Genomic DNA, 13823 nt, shown 5'->3' with positions numbered 1-13823 from the left:
ATCAGAAATAAACTCTGCAAAGTCATCGTGGACATCGGAAGACAAGACTGGCCAATGTTCTACCACGACTTCTTCAGCAACACCTTACAGGTACTTGTTTTTCTGTGTTTTTAGTGCCTTAGGGGGCGTTCAGACCAAACACGTTCATATATGTAAAAAAGCTTGTGATTTCCAAGCCTGGCAAATTCATGGAAATGAATAAAGTCTTATTAGCCATGGAAATTTCTTTCAGTAAAATAATTTGTACTTTCCATACTTATTTGGAGACATTTGTACACTGTTAAGTATGATCATTTAAATTGGATTAATTCCAAGGATTTGTAGCTGACGCACAAATGGAAGTAGTCATCTCAGTAAAATAATGATAATAAAAAATCCTTTTCCAGTAATAACAAACGAATGGAAAGATCATGGAAATTCATTGTTGTGAGTGAAATTCTTGGTTGTCTGTGTGATTTGTGTTATAGTTGGTGCAGTCACCATCTCTAGCTCCACTGGGTTTAGTTCTGCTCAAGATGACATCAGAAGAGCTGGTGTGTCCGAGAGAAGACTTGAGTGTTGCTCGCAAAGAGGAGCTTAAAAAACTCCTGCTGGATCAAATCCCCACCGTACTCAACCTTCTGACTCGTAAGACAAGTTCATTTGTATGAAATTGACCCACAGCTGAAGAACATGAATGCCTTGTGGATGTAATTTGAGTGTCCAGGCAGCTGTGCTGTGAACATCTCTTTCTTTCTGGCAGGTATTCTAGAGACGGTATGGGACAAACACAGTGTTACAGTCACCACCCCCCCTCCATCACCCACATCTAGAGAGACAGGTAAGCTTCTGCTATTATCCACACCTTTTGGCCTTGCTCCTTAATGAAAGGCTCTTCTGCCTCAGTGGTACATGTACAGTATGTTATTATTATTATTATTATTATTATTATTAGTGGTTCAGAGGCTGCATTTTGTTAACATTTTCTATATCCGATACCAGTATCTAGAAAAAGAGTTGTTGATGGCTGATATTGAGGTTGCAACAAATTTGCGATAAAATCAATATAAATGAAAATGGCGGATGTCATGATCAGGTAGTTTGGACTGTGCACTTTTTTTACCTGTCTGTCTGTCTGTATCTGTTGTTGCAATTGAGACCTGCACCACATTACTGAAATGTATTACTCAAATGTTTTCACTCAATTCTCTGAAATATGAAAACAGAAAGAAGTCTCGTTCAGCAGGGGGCAGTCAGCACAAATCCAGCTTTACAGGCAACGTGCAGTTGTTTAGGCAACAAAATATTTACTGAGAGCAGGCAGCACAAAATGAGGAAAGGAACATCACACGGCAGGATGCGTTCTTGCGTTCAAGTGCAGCAGGACAGAGCAGAACGCGAAACGGTGTTGAAAACCAGTGTTGTTTGATGCAGGGAGATGCTCCAAAATCACCATCTCAAGTTATTAATTAGATTACATATTTTTGAGTTATAGTCCTTGTACAAACATCTGAAAAACATCTTAAAGTAGATTAGTAGTAGATTTTGTAGTAGATTTACATATATTCTAAATTATAAAATAGCAGATTTACATACATTCTAAATTCTAAATGTCCATAATTGACTTCTGAGAGGAAGCATCTTGTAGACATCGCAGATGAGCAAACATCTTAAAAAAAAAAAAAAAAAAAAAAAAATATATATATATATATATATATATATATATATATATATATATATATATATATATATATATATATATATTTTCTAGTGAATCACTTTAACACTTAAAAAAGGACCCAAAAGTATCATAGAAGTAGTCCATGCGACTCATGCGTACATTCCATGTCTACTGAAGGTATATGATAGGTTTTTCTGAGAAAAAAATCTGGGATTGAAGTTATTTTACAGTGCATATCATGACTTTAGTCATTGCTCTTCTTTACACATACTATACATGAGGCAAAAGCGAAAACAGCATTTTTTTGCTGTCACTTTTTATTTTCAATCAAGATTTTTAAAATAAATGCATGAAATGTATTCCTGTAATTATTATGTTGGCTTGAAAAAGCCAAAATACTGTTAATTTACAAACTGGTTAAATTTGTGTTTTTTTTTTTTTTAATCCCTAAACCTAAATTAAACTTTCTAACACTAACTCCTCCTTGAGCTTTCAAGCTACATCCAGCAAACTTGGCACAGACCTACAGACTGTTCTGGAATAGTGTGCTATAGGGCTGGGTATTGATAGAGATTTCCTGATTTGATTCCGATTCACAAGCTTTCGATTTTGATTCGATATCGATTTATATGGGTATATTTCAGTTATAATGTCCATTTTGCTAACATATGAAATAAATTCCCAGCTAAAGCTGTTAATTATACAGCATTACAATTCTAACTTGGTAAATTACGAAAATATTAATTTAACTATTTACATTTTTAGCCGTTTTTCATCATCGTTTAAAATGCATGTACAAATCCATGTATTCCATAAATAAATATATTATTTAGCATATGTTATATTTTGTTAGATGTTTGTTTAATTGCGTAATTTGTACTATTTATTACAAGTATTTACATTGATTTGTTGAACACAAATTGTTACTATGGCTTTAAGAAAATTGGCTGTTCTGTAAAGACGTTCTGAAAATGAGCGCATATTTGTGAGAGCCTCGAATGGATTTACCTCATCCGTGCTAACAGAAAGGTTATTAAAAGAGACATTCAATGACAAACGGATTGCATGGATTTTCCCTTTGGACATACATTACATGAAACGGGATACTTTTACTCTCAACACTCAGTGAAAGGATCTTGCTGATCTTCATTACTATGCTACACAATCACTGGTGAGTCAAATCTGAACATTTACCTGCCAGTGGCCAATCTTGGACATTTTTAGTTGCGTAGCGCAAAATTCTGCTGCAAATGCGAGCGTTTCTTTTTTTTTTTTTTTTTTTTTCTTCTTATTGGGTGCCCATAGAGTGAAAGATCTGTCTTGGGATTTAAAGAGAGAGTTCACGCAAAAATGAAAACTCTCATTTACCCTCCCTCTTGATATCCAGGTGTGTATGACCTTCTTTCTTCACCACAACACTTTAAGAAAAATATCTTAGCTCAGTAGGTCCTTAAAATGTAAATGGATGGTGATCCGACTTTTGAAGCTCCAAAAATCGTAGACAGTCAGCATAAACGTCATCCATACAACACCAGCTGTTAAATTATTGTCTTCTAAAGTGATAAGATCACTTTTGGGGTGAGAAAAATCAATATTTAAGCACTTTTTAAAGGGATAGTTCACCCAAAAAAGAAACTTCTCATCATTTACTCACCCTTATGACTTTCTTCTGCTGAACACAATTGAAGATTTTTAGAAGAATATCTCAGCTCTGTAGGTCCAATGTAAGTGGATGGGTGCCAAAATTTTGAAGTTCCAAAATCCACATAAGGGCAACATAAAAGTACTCCCGACGACTCTGGTGGTTATATCAATGTCTTCAGAAGTGATATGGTAGGTGTGGGTGAGAAACAGTTCAATATTTAAGTGCTTTTTTTTTTACTATAAATTCTCCTTCCTGCTCAGTCAATTTCCACTTTATTTTCACTTTCTCATTCTCCTTTCTGTTTTTGGTGATTTACCTCCTCCTTGCAGTATCACCCATAATGGGCAGGGAGGAGAATTTATGACAAAAAATGACTTAAATATTGGTCTGTTTCTCACCCACACCTATCATATCGTGTCTGAACACATGGATTTATGTATTGATCTTATTCACACCAAAAGCGATTGTGTCGCTTTAGAAGACATTAATTTAGCCTCTGGAGTTGTATGGATGACGTTGATGCTGACTCTTTTTCTTTAAATGTGTTCTGCTGAAGAAAGAAAGTCATACACACCGGGAATATCATGAGGGTGAGTAAATGATGAGAGAGTTTTCATTTTGGGGTGAACTAACCCTTTAGGAACTGATATCGAGAATGTTCAAATTAAATTTGCGATGCATTGGAAAATCTATATTTTTTACCCAGTCCTGGTGTGCAATGTGTTTTCTAACTGATCAGACTTACAGTTTTCACACAACGCACAACCAAAAATCTGAGAAGTTTCAAAACTTACTTTAGCAAAATGTTTAAATGGGCCAGCGGAATGCTTTTTAACTCAAACTTCAACTGTTTACAAATTTAAATGTAAACTAACCCCCAAAAAAGGCCTTAACATACTGTTGTTCTATAAACTTGGTAGACCAAAATTTCTAACACTAACTCGTCCTAGAGCTTCAAGCTACATCCACCAAATTTGGTACAGACTCTTTGACTGTTCTGGAATAGTGTGCTGTGTCTTTTCTAACTGATCAGACTTACGGTTTTCGCACATGATAAAATATCTGAAAATCCCAAGGACTTGCATTGATGGAATGTTTAAATAGGCCAGCGGAATGCTCGTTAATTCAAATTCCAAAGGTCAAAAATTCTAATGTAAACAAACCCACACAAGGCCTTTAATGTTTTCTGTCTGTCTGTCTGAATATCGAGCTAACTAGCTGTCAGTTTGTGGTATTGGAATGTCTGTATAACCTTTAAACTTCTAAAACTATTTGAAACTTTCAGAGAAGGCTTTGTCAAGCCAACATCAAAGATTGTCTTGAAAAACTTTACCTATCTACATGTCTCTGTTGTACTTTTTGCATGTGTTCTGTAGGTGTTTTGGTGGGCGACAGCACACCGATGATCCTGGACGCTGAGAGTGCTGCTCTATGTCTGCTGGCGCTGGAATGTCTGACGCATCTCTTCAGCTGGATTCCTCTTTCGTCTTCTATCACTCCATCGCTCCTCGAGTCCATCTTTCATTTCGCTCGCTTCGGATGCCAGCAGCCAATCAAAACCAAGCCTCTTTCCACTTTAAATGGAGACTCCGCCCCTGGAAATCTCCCAGCCAATGGTGGGGGATATGGCAGGACTGGTCAGATGGTGGGCCACACCGAACGGGCCAGACTTGGTGTCATGGCGATGAACTGTATTAACGAGCTGATGTGCAAAAACTGCGTCCCTGTAGACTTTGAGGAGTTTTTGCTCCGCATGTTCCAACAAACGTTCTATCTGCTGCAAAGACTTACAAATACACACTCGCACACCAACACACACACTATCAAAAGCAGACTACAGGAATTAGATGAAAGGTAAGCACTTACATTTCTCTACATCTTAAAGGGATAGCTCACCACAAAATGAAAATTCTGTCATTTACTCATGACGGTCCAAGCCCATATGACTTCCTTTCTTCTGTGGAAAACAAAAGGTGAATTGAAGAATCTCCTGTCTCTGTTTTATGTAATGAAAGTGAATTAGACATTTTGGTCTATTCCGCACACAAAACTAACAAATGTCTTCAGAAGACTTCGAATAAAGCACACAAAACATATGGGCTAATAATTAAAAAAAAAAAAAACAGCACAAGTCCCCATTCACTTTCATTATATTGACAAGGATGGACAGATATTTTTCAAAAATTCACCTTTTGTGTTCCACAAACCTATAGAAGTCTTATTATTATGGGCTTAAAATGACAAGGGTGAATTGCCTTTTTTGGGTGAACTTTTCCTTTAACAACATCGCTATTAACCCTCTTGTCTGTCTGTTTCTCTCAGCTATGTGGAAAAGTTCACAGATTTTCTCCGGCTGTTTGTTAGCGTTCATCTGCGGAGGATTGAATCTAACGCACAGTTTCCTCTAGTGGAATTTCTAGCTTTGCTCTTCAAATACACCTTTAACCAGGTAAAACACATACCTTATTCATCTGCATTTAATCTCTTTCCCGTCCCTTGATTACTCAATCCTTCCCTGTTCATTAACATTTCTAATTTTCAATGCTATTGCCATCTTTCATCTTGTCCCAACAATTTATTTATAGTTGTACAATTTTAGTTGTTCAGTTATCTGATATGCCAAGTTTTGCCACAACCAATGGCATGAGTTTGGGGCAGGACTATCTGTTTTGGTCGACCAATGAAAGACGGGGGAGTCTTTTGGGAAATTTGTTTTAAAAATATAATTATTTTTCCTAAATTAGTTTGATGTCACTAGTGGTGCAGAAATGACACACTTCTCCTTTCAAAAATATAGGGTCATTTCATGTCAAGTCAACCCGAGGTCCATAGCTCAAAATTTTGTTTTAGATTGTTGTTTTTTTCTGGTGAGAGAAATACATAAATGATGATGAAAGCCAAAATACTAAATGCCATGGATTAATATTTACTGAATAATCCATTATTTTGTAGAAGCAGGGTCAAGTGACTATTTTTGGACTCTAAAAAAATCGAGATTTTGACAACATTGTTTTTATGTGAATAAACCAGGTACGGTGCGGGACACACCTTTATGGTGGTAGCTCTTGATAGGAACAGTGGCACGCTCCTTCCCTCCATAGTGCTAGGGTCTACTCCTTGGGCAAGAGTGAATAATCCTTGAGCCTGCCATACTAGGGTCACAGTTGTTTAAATACTTCTATTTATTTTAATTAATTGAGTTTTTTCTCTCTACTGAACTTGAGTTTGACCATCTTCTTATACCATCACTGTCTACCTCTCCGTAAGGATCCTGAGTAGTTAAAGTCCTAGCATTCCCTGCTACTCATAAAATACGACAAAAGAGGGTGACTTGTTTTCCGTGAGTTGCGACCCGTGTCGGTGGAGGAAGAGATCCTGGCTCCTGAGAAATGTGGTTTGCTGCGGCTTCCATCATTGATTTTTCTTTTCTTTTTTGGGGGGGATTTTATCCTCTTTTCTCCACAATTTGGCATGCCCAATTCCCCAATGCTCGCTAGGTCCTCGTGGTGGCGCAGTTGCTCACCTCAATCCGGGTGGCGGAGGACAAATCTCTGTTTCCTCCGCTTTTGAGACAGTCAGCCCATGCATCTTATCACGTGGCTTGCTGGGCGCGTTACCGCGTAGACTCGGTGCATGTGGAGGCTCAAGCTATTCCCCGCGATCTCCGCGCACAATTTACCATACACCCCATCGAGTGTGAGAACCACGAGGAGGGTAACCCATGTGACTTTACCCTCCCTAGCAACCGGGCCAATTTGGTTGCTTAGAAGACCTGGCTGGAGTCACTCAGCACACCCTGGATTTGAACTCGCGACTCCAGGGGTGGTAGTCATCATCATTGCTCGCTGAGCTACCCAGGCCCCTCTGCTTCCATTATTTCAACACTGTGCTTTGGCTCCTACTTCACTGAGATGGGAGTTTGGAAAGGCCTGATCCAATCAATTGGCTGGTCAAGACATGACCTGGTAATACTACGTGATAAGTTAACATCAGCTATCTTTTCAGTATCCTCAAAAGGCGTTGGCTAAGGGTGAGTCGAGTAGATAGAACATCTTTCATTCTTTGTGCTTGAGTATACCATCTCTATATCACTGGTGCATAATCTGCAGGATTTCCACGGACCTGTGCATCCCTTTGTTGGACTCCAAGGTGGGCGGGGAGTAGAGATGATGACGCATAGTACGCTAAACATGGCTATCAAACACTCATCTAAAAAATGACTTTTAGACCTGGACATGGACTGCACTTCTGAGAATCAATGTGCTTCTACATGTGAACAGTGAAGATTTATAATTATTGAATCTGCATCATCAGATATGCCAATCACAAAGCCCTTTCGTCATTTACAAGGGCATTACAGGAATACCTGGTACTGTTAAGGAGATGAAAAAACTGCGATCTGGCTAGATTCTGGTGGAATGTTGTAAGAAGGCTGTAACCGTTCAACTTGCTCGCTGGTTCCCGGACACGCTGTTGCCTGGTCCTCAACCGCTCCTCTGCCCTCTGGCGGCTGGACTTGATATAAAGACTTCTCCTCATCCAACACTCAATTACAGCAAAGGATTGATGTGTACCAGAGAGTTGGGTGATGTAGATGAAGAAATAACTTCTGAACTTAAATCTCAAGGAGTAATGTATGTGAAAAGAATAACAATCAAAAGAGAAGATCGAGTAATCAAAACTGGCACTTACATTATTACCTTCAATAAACCTCATCCTCCAGAAAGAATCACAATCGGGTATATGAGTGCTCTAGTGGACTTATTTATACCAAATCCACTGAGATGCTTTAACTGTCAAAAGTATGGACATGGGTCAAACAGCTGTAAGAATAAGCGTGTCAGCTGCCGTTGTGGAGAGGAGGATTATGACAAAGAAAGCTGTCAGAAGCCACCCAAATGCTGCAATTGTGCAGGAGAACATATGGCTACATCAAGAGAATGCTTGATGTGGATTAAAGAGAAAGAAATCCAGAAAATAAGATGTACAAAGAAAATCAGCTATAACGAAACACGCAAATTGGTTTCTGTGAGACTCTTTCATTGTAAATAAAACTTTCGCCTCTGTGGTCAATTTTTTTTTTTTTTTTCATTCAGTGGATTGCCAGACATATTTGACCTGGCTGCAAAAGGATAAACCACAAACTGTTAGTAACAGTAAAGGTATACCTCCTCCTAGATCAAAGAGTGCAGGAAATTGGAATGAAACTACATCAAACCAACCAGAACTTACTAACAGAACCAAATAATTAACAAGAATTCTAAAAAAGTAGGTTTTTGATTAATTGTGCAGCCCTGAAGGATCGTGAAATTAGTCTACTGATGTGCTCTTTATGAAACTTAATGACCAAATGAAAGCTCATTAAAATCATTACGATATTGTTCAATTTATCATCGTCAGCAAAATTATCTCGATTATATCATAATATTCGATATATCGCCCAGCCCTAGCTGCAGTTATAAATCCACTTGCCAACTTTTTATCAAATAGACAAAGTCAGGATAGGTACTACCCTATCCGACCCACAAAGACAAGAGTTAGGAGTACCTCAAGGAAGCATCTTATCAGTCACCCTTTTTAGTATCAATATAAACAACGTTGCAAAATATCATTGGATTAAACATTCATTGCAGCCTTTATGTAGACAACATTTGTATTTGCTACTGAGGCAAATTCATGAACAGTATTGAACGGAAAATCCAGCTGACAGTTAATAGTGTCCAGGCCTGGTCTGTGTCCAATGGGTTTAAGTTCTCAAAGAGTAAAACGGTCTGTATTTGTTTTTGCCAGTTACGCTCTCTACATCATGACCCAGAACTATTTTTGGATGGCGATCCTATCAAAGTTGTCAAGGAGACCAAATTCCTTGGAATAACCTTTAAGAATAAATTGTCTTATCTCTCACATAAAGATTTTGAAAGATAAATGTTTTAAAGCAATGGATATTTTAAAGGTTTTAACAAAGACTAAGTGGCGAGCAGAGAGCTCAGTTCTCCTAAACCTTTACAGAACGCTGATCAGATCACGTTTGGACTATGGAAGCGTAGTGCATGGCTCTGCCAGGAAATCGTATATCTGACTTTGGACACAGTTCACCATCGAGGCATATGTCTGGCACTGGGGGCCTTCAGAACATCATCAATTCAAAGTTTATATGTAGAGGCTAATTAACTTTCTCTAGAGAACAGATGTCTCAAATTAGTCCTGCAATACTCAACAAAAGTGAAGACCAACAAAGAAAATCCAGCATATCATGCAATCTTGTCACCCCAATATTCATATCTGTATGAGAGAAAACTAAGGCATAGCCAACCTCCTGGTCTACGGATTAAATGCTATCTAGAAAACATAAAAGTTGACTTAAGCTTACTGGAACAGACATACTTATGCAGTATCCCGCCCTGGAATCTCAAAAAAACAAAAATAATCCTGGACATAACAAAAAAAAATCTGAAACCCATCCAAATGAATACCTTCAACAACTCCTGGATATCAAAGAGATGTTTCCATCACACACACCGATATATCCAGATGAATCAAAGTCTGGAGATCTTGTGTCGGGTGCATATGTAATCAGTCAATAAAAAAGCAGAAAAAGGATCCCCAATCAGAGCTAAATTTTTACAGTGACAGGATCACATCAACAGAGAAATTTCTTAATAATAACAGATTCAAAATCATGTCTTCAAGCGCTTGCATCACTCAAAAATGACCACCCAGCCCTTGTAAAGTTTCTAACTAAATTGTCAGCTCTGGAGGCACAGAATTTTAATATTTACTTTTGCTGGGTACCTGGCCATTGTGGAATCTTTGGAAACAAACAAGCGGACTCTGCCGGTAAAGAAGCACTTTCTACAGATCTTAGAAAATTATCCATACCACCCTCAGATCTAAAACCTACCATAATCTCTTACATCGTCAACACATGGCAAACAGAATGGGATCAATGTATTGCAAACAAATTGCATGAAATCAACCCTGTTGTGGGCAAAAGACATATCTTTAGTTTCAGTAATCGCTAGGATCAGATAATTTACTCCCGTTGCCGAATAGGACATTCCAGACTCACACATACCTTTTTAAAATCAGATGAAGATCCGCCATTATGCACCAGATGTCAGAATCCACTATCTTTGAAGCATATTTTATTGGATTGTGTCGGTTTTATTTCTTTTAAGAATTTATTGTACTCGGCAAACACTTTTGAAAAGATTTTTAACAAAGTCAACCCTGAGTCAGTTTTAGTGTTCTTATCTAAAATCAGTTTTAAAAACATTAAATAGGTTTTTAGTTAGTCTACCTTTTTAACATATTTTTACTTGTTTTTCACCATAAAAATAGTCATGGAAGCTGGCATGGCGTAAAATCACTAACTAATTAACTAATGTAAATAATTAAAGGTACATTTCTAGTTTCAACATTATTTGTACTTCAGGTCTTTTGTTTTGTTGGACAAGAAAAACTAGTGTCATACACTATACTGCCAAAAGTATTCGCTCACCCATCCAAATAATTGAATTCAGGTGTTCCAATCACTTCCATGGCCACAGGTGTATAAAATGAAGCACCTAGGCATGCAGACTGCTTCTACAAACATTTGTGAAAGAATGGGCCGCTCTCAGGAGCTCAATGAATTCCAGCGTGGTACTGTGATAGGATGCCACCTGTGCAACAAGTCCAGTCCTGAAATTTCCTCGCTACTAAATATTCCACAGTCAACTGTCAGTGGTATTATAACAAAGTGGAAGCGATTGGGAATGACAGCAACTCAGCCACGAAGTGGTAGGCCACGTAAAATGACAGAGCGGGGTCAGCGGATGCTGAGGCGCATAGTGCGCAGAGGTTGCCAACTTTCTGCAGAGTCAGTCGCTACAGACCTCCAAAGGTCATGTGGCCTTCAGATTAGCTCAAGAACAGTGCGTAGAGAGCTTCATGGAATGGGTTTCCATGGCCGAGCAGCTGCATCCAAGCCATACATCACCAAGTGCAATGCAAAGCGTCGGATGCAGTGGTGTAAAGCACGCCGCCACTGGACTCTAGAGCAGTGGAGACGCGTTCTCTGGAGTGACGAATCACGCTTCTCCATCTGGCAATCTGATGGACGAGTCGGGGTTTGGTGGTTGCCAGGAGAACGGTACTTGTCTGTCTGCATTGTGCCAACTGTGAAGTTTGGTGGAGGGGGGATTATGGTGTGGGGTTGTTTTTCAGGAGCTGGGCTTGGCCCCTTAGTTCCAGTGAGCATACCAAGAGATTTTGGACAATTCCATGCTCCCAACTTTGTGGGAACAGTTTGGGGATGGCCCCTTCCTGTTCCAACATGACTGCGCACCAGTGCACAAAGCAAGGTCCATAAAGACATGGATGAGCGAGTTTGGTGTGGAAGAACTTGACTGGCCTGCACAGAGTCCTGACCTCTACCCGATAGAGCACCTTTGGGATGAATTAGAGTGAAGACTGCGAGCCAGGCCTTCTCGTCCAACATCAGTGTCTGACCTCACAAATGCGCTTCTGGAAGAATGGTCAAAAATTCCCATAAACACACTCCTAAACCTTGTGGAAAGCCTTCCCAGAACAGTTGAAGCTGTTATAGCTGCAAAGGGTGGGCCGACGTCATATTAAACCCTTTGGATTAAGAATGGGATGTCACTTAAGTTCATATGCGTCTAAAGGCAGATGAGCGAATACTTTTGGCAATATAGTGTACCTTGTGACCCACAGTTGGTTTTCCACCATTGAGCATGTGTAAAATTTTGTGCATGGAGCCACATTGAGAGCCCCATATCTCTGGCATTTAAACAAATAGGGCCTTAAAAATGAAGATACAAAAAGGAAAGTTTGTTCAGAACCAGAATCTAAAAGGATATTAATATACATTTAATACTTGTGGAGTTATAGACACTCCAACTTTGGAAAAACAAAAAAAATTCATTTTGACACCATCGCCATATTATGCAAGAAGGGGTACTGAAGCCAACTGATTTTAGTAATAGACCTATCTATCTGGAAAAAAAAAAAAAAAAAATGCTTTTACCTTTCTAATGTTATTTTTTGGACCAGTAGTTTTGCTACTGTTGTCATTTTGAGCCACTTCTACAAAATAATGGATTACTCTGTGAATATTGATTGATGATATTTAATAATTTAACTTTCATCATCATTTTTATTTATCTTTCTTTATAAAAAAATAAATAAATAAATCTTAGCTTTATTTTCTGAAATTTGGTTGATTTGACATGGAATAATTCTAAAGGGGGCGGGTCAGGAGGTCAGCAACTTACTCTATGTGCACCTGATCGCCTAACTATTTAATTTGCTTGCAGCCGAGTCACGAGGGCTATCTGGTCTGTCTTGATATCTGGAGTATATTCCTGGACTACCTGACCACCAAGATCAGAAGCCGTTTGGCTGACAGAGATAGCGTCATTAACAGGTGCATACATATGTCTTTGTGCTCATAAAGGAAGATAACCAAACAATTCGAGTTGCTGTTCTGTTTGTTTCCTGTATTGATTGTTTGACTGTTTTTTTTGTTCAGTGCAGTGATGTTGTGTGTGTGTGTTTACAGGTATAAAGATGCTCTAGTTCTGCTTCTGCGGGAAGTTCTTAACCGGATTCAGTTCAGGATAAACCAGAGTCAGCTAGAAGAACTTGACGACGAGACGCTTGACGATGATGTACGACTCAAACATTCAAGGTTTTGTGTTCGCTAGAGCATGAGTTTTGTTTGGCTGAATGTTTGATAGCAACTCTTCATCCCCTCTTGTTTCCATAGCGACAGACGGAATGGCAGCGGTATCTGCGTCAGAGTTTGGAAGTGGCTGCCAAGGTGATGGAGCTGCTGCCGTCTCAGACCTTCTCTGTTCTGGTAGGTGTGTTTGTGTGGGAGAACGCATGTGTTTTCTCTTTGTACTGGGAACAATTGACACTTTATTGGCAAATCAAAGAGGTGTTTAATACGGAGGCAAGTCTTTGATACGAGATGAATCACATTCTCTGAAATCCAAAGCAGTCATTTGATATTTTACCCAAAAATAAAAAAACCTCATTTTGTTCCAAACCAGTATGACTTTCTTCCATGAAAAACAAAATATTTGAATTTTACCATGAAAATAGCCATAGAAGGTCTGGCGTGTGTGTGTGTGTGTGTATACACACATTATTGTTGTTTTTATTATTATGTTATTTACTTACTTATTTTTGTAACACTTTACTGTAGTGTTCCATTTGTTAACATTATCTGCATTAGTTAACAAGTCTTTTATTGTTAATAAGCATTTATTAATCTTGTTTAATGTTAATTTCAACATGTGCTAATACATTTTTAAAATGCATTGTGTACTAACATGAACTAACAATGAACAAAATGATCTAATGGCTTGCATGAGTTGGATCAACTACTTTTATTATGGTTTTATTGCGTTTTGTATTTATTTTTTTTCATCCTCGACAGACCAGAGTCAATTCGCTTTCATAACATGGAGAGAAAATGTTTTGAAAAACATGAGGTTGAGACCATGT

General features: G+C 38.5%; 1 protein-coding gene across 1 annotated transcript in view; it reads left to right on the top strand.

Moving 5' to 3' along the window:
* LOC127450217 (exportin-6) overlaps positions 1-13823 on the top strand; it is a 38727-nt gene that overhangs the window by 9212 nt on the left and 15692 nt on the right. Inside the window, exons 4-11 of the mRNA XM_051714112.1 lie at positions 1-90; positions 468-627; positions 743-820; positions 4682-5159; positions 5628-5754; positions 12626-12735; positions 12871-12979; positions 13078-13170. The exon at positions 1-90 is cut by the window's left edge and continues 108 nt beyond it. Coding sequence (XP_051570072.1) covers positions 1-90; positions 468-627; positions 743-820; positions 4682-5159; positions 5628-5754; positions 12626-12735; positions 12871-12979; positions 13078-13170 — 1245 coding nt within the window. The remainder of the gene's footprint in view (positions 91-467; positions 628-742; positions 821-4681; positions 5160-5627; positions 5755-12625; positions 12736-12870; positions 12980-13077; positions 13171-13823) is intronic.

This window comes from Myxocyprinus asiaticus, chromosome 13, assembly GCF_019703515.2.
Source record: "Myxocyprinus asiaticus isolate MX2 ecotype Aquarium Trade chromosome 13, UBuf_Myxa_2, whole genome shotgun sequence".
NCBI lineage: Eukaryota > Metazoa > Chordata > Actinopteri > Cypriniformes > Catostomidae > Myxocyprinus > Myxocyprinus asiaticus.
Note: the sequence above shows the minus strand (reverse complement) of the source record. Positions and strands in the feature narration are given on the sequence as shown.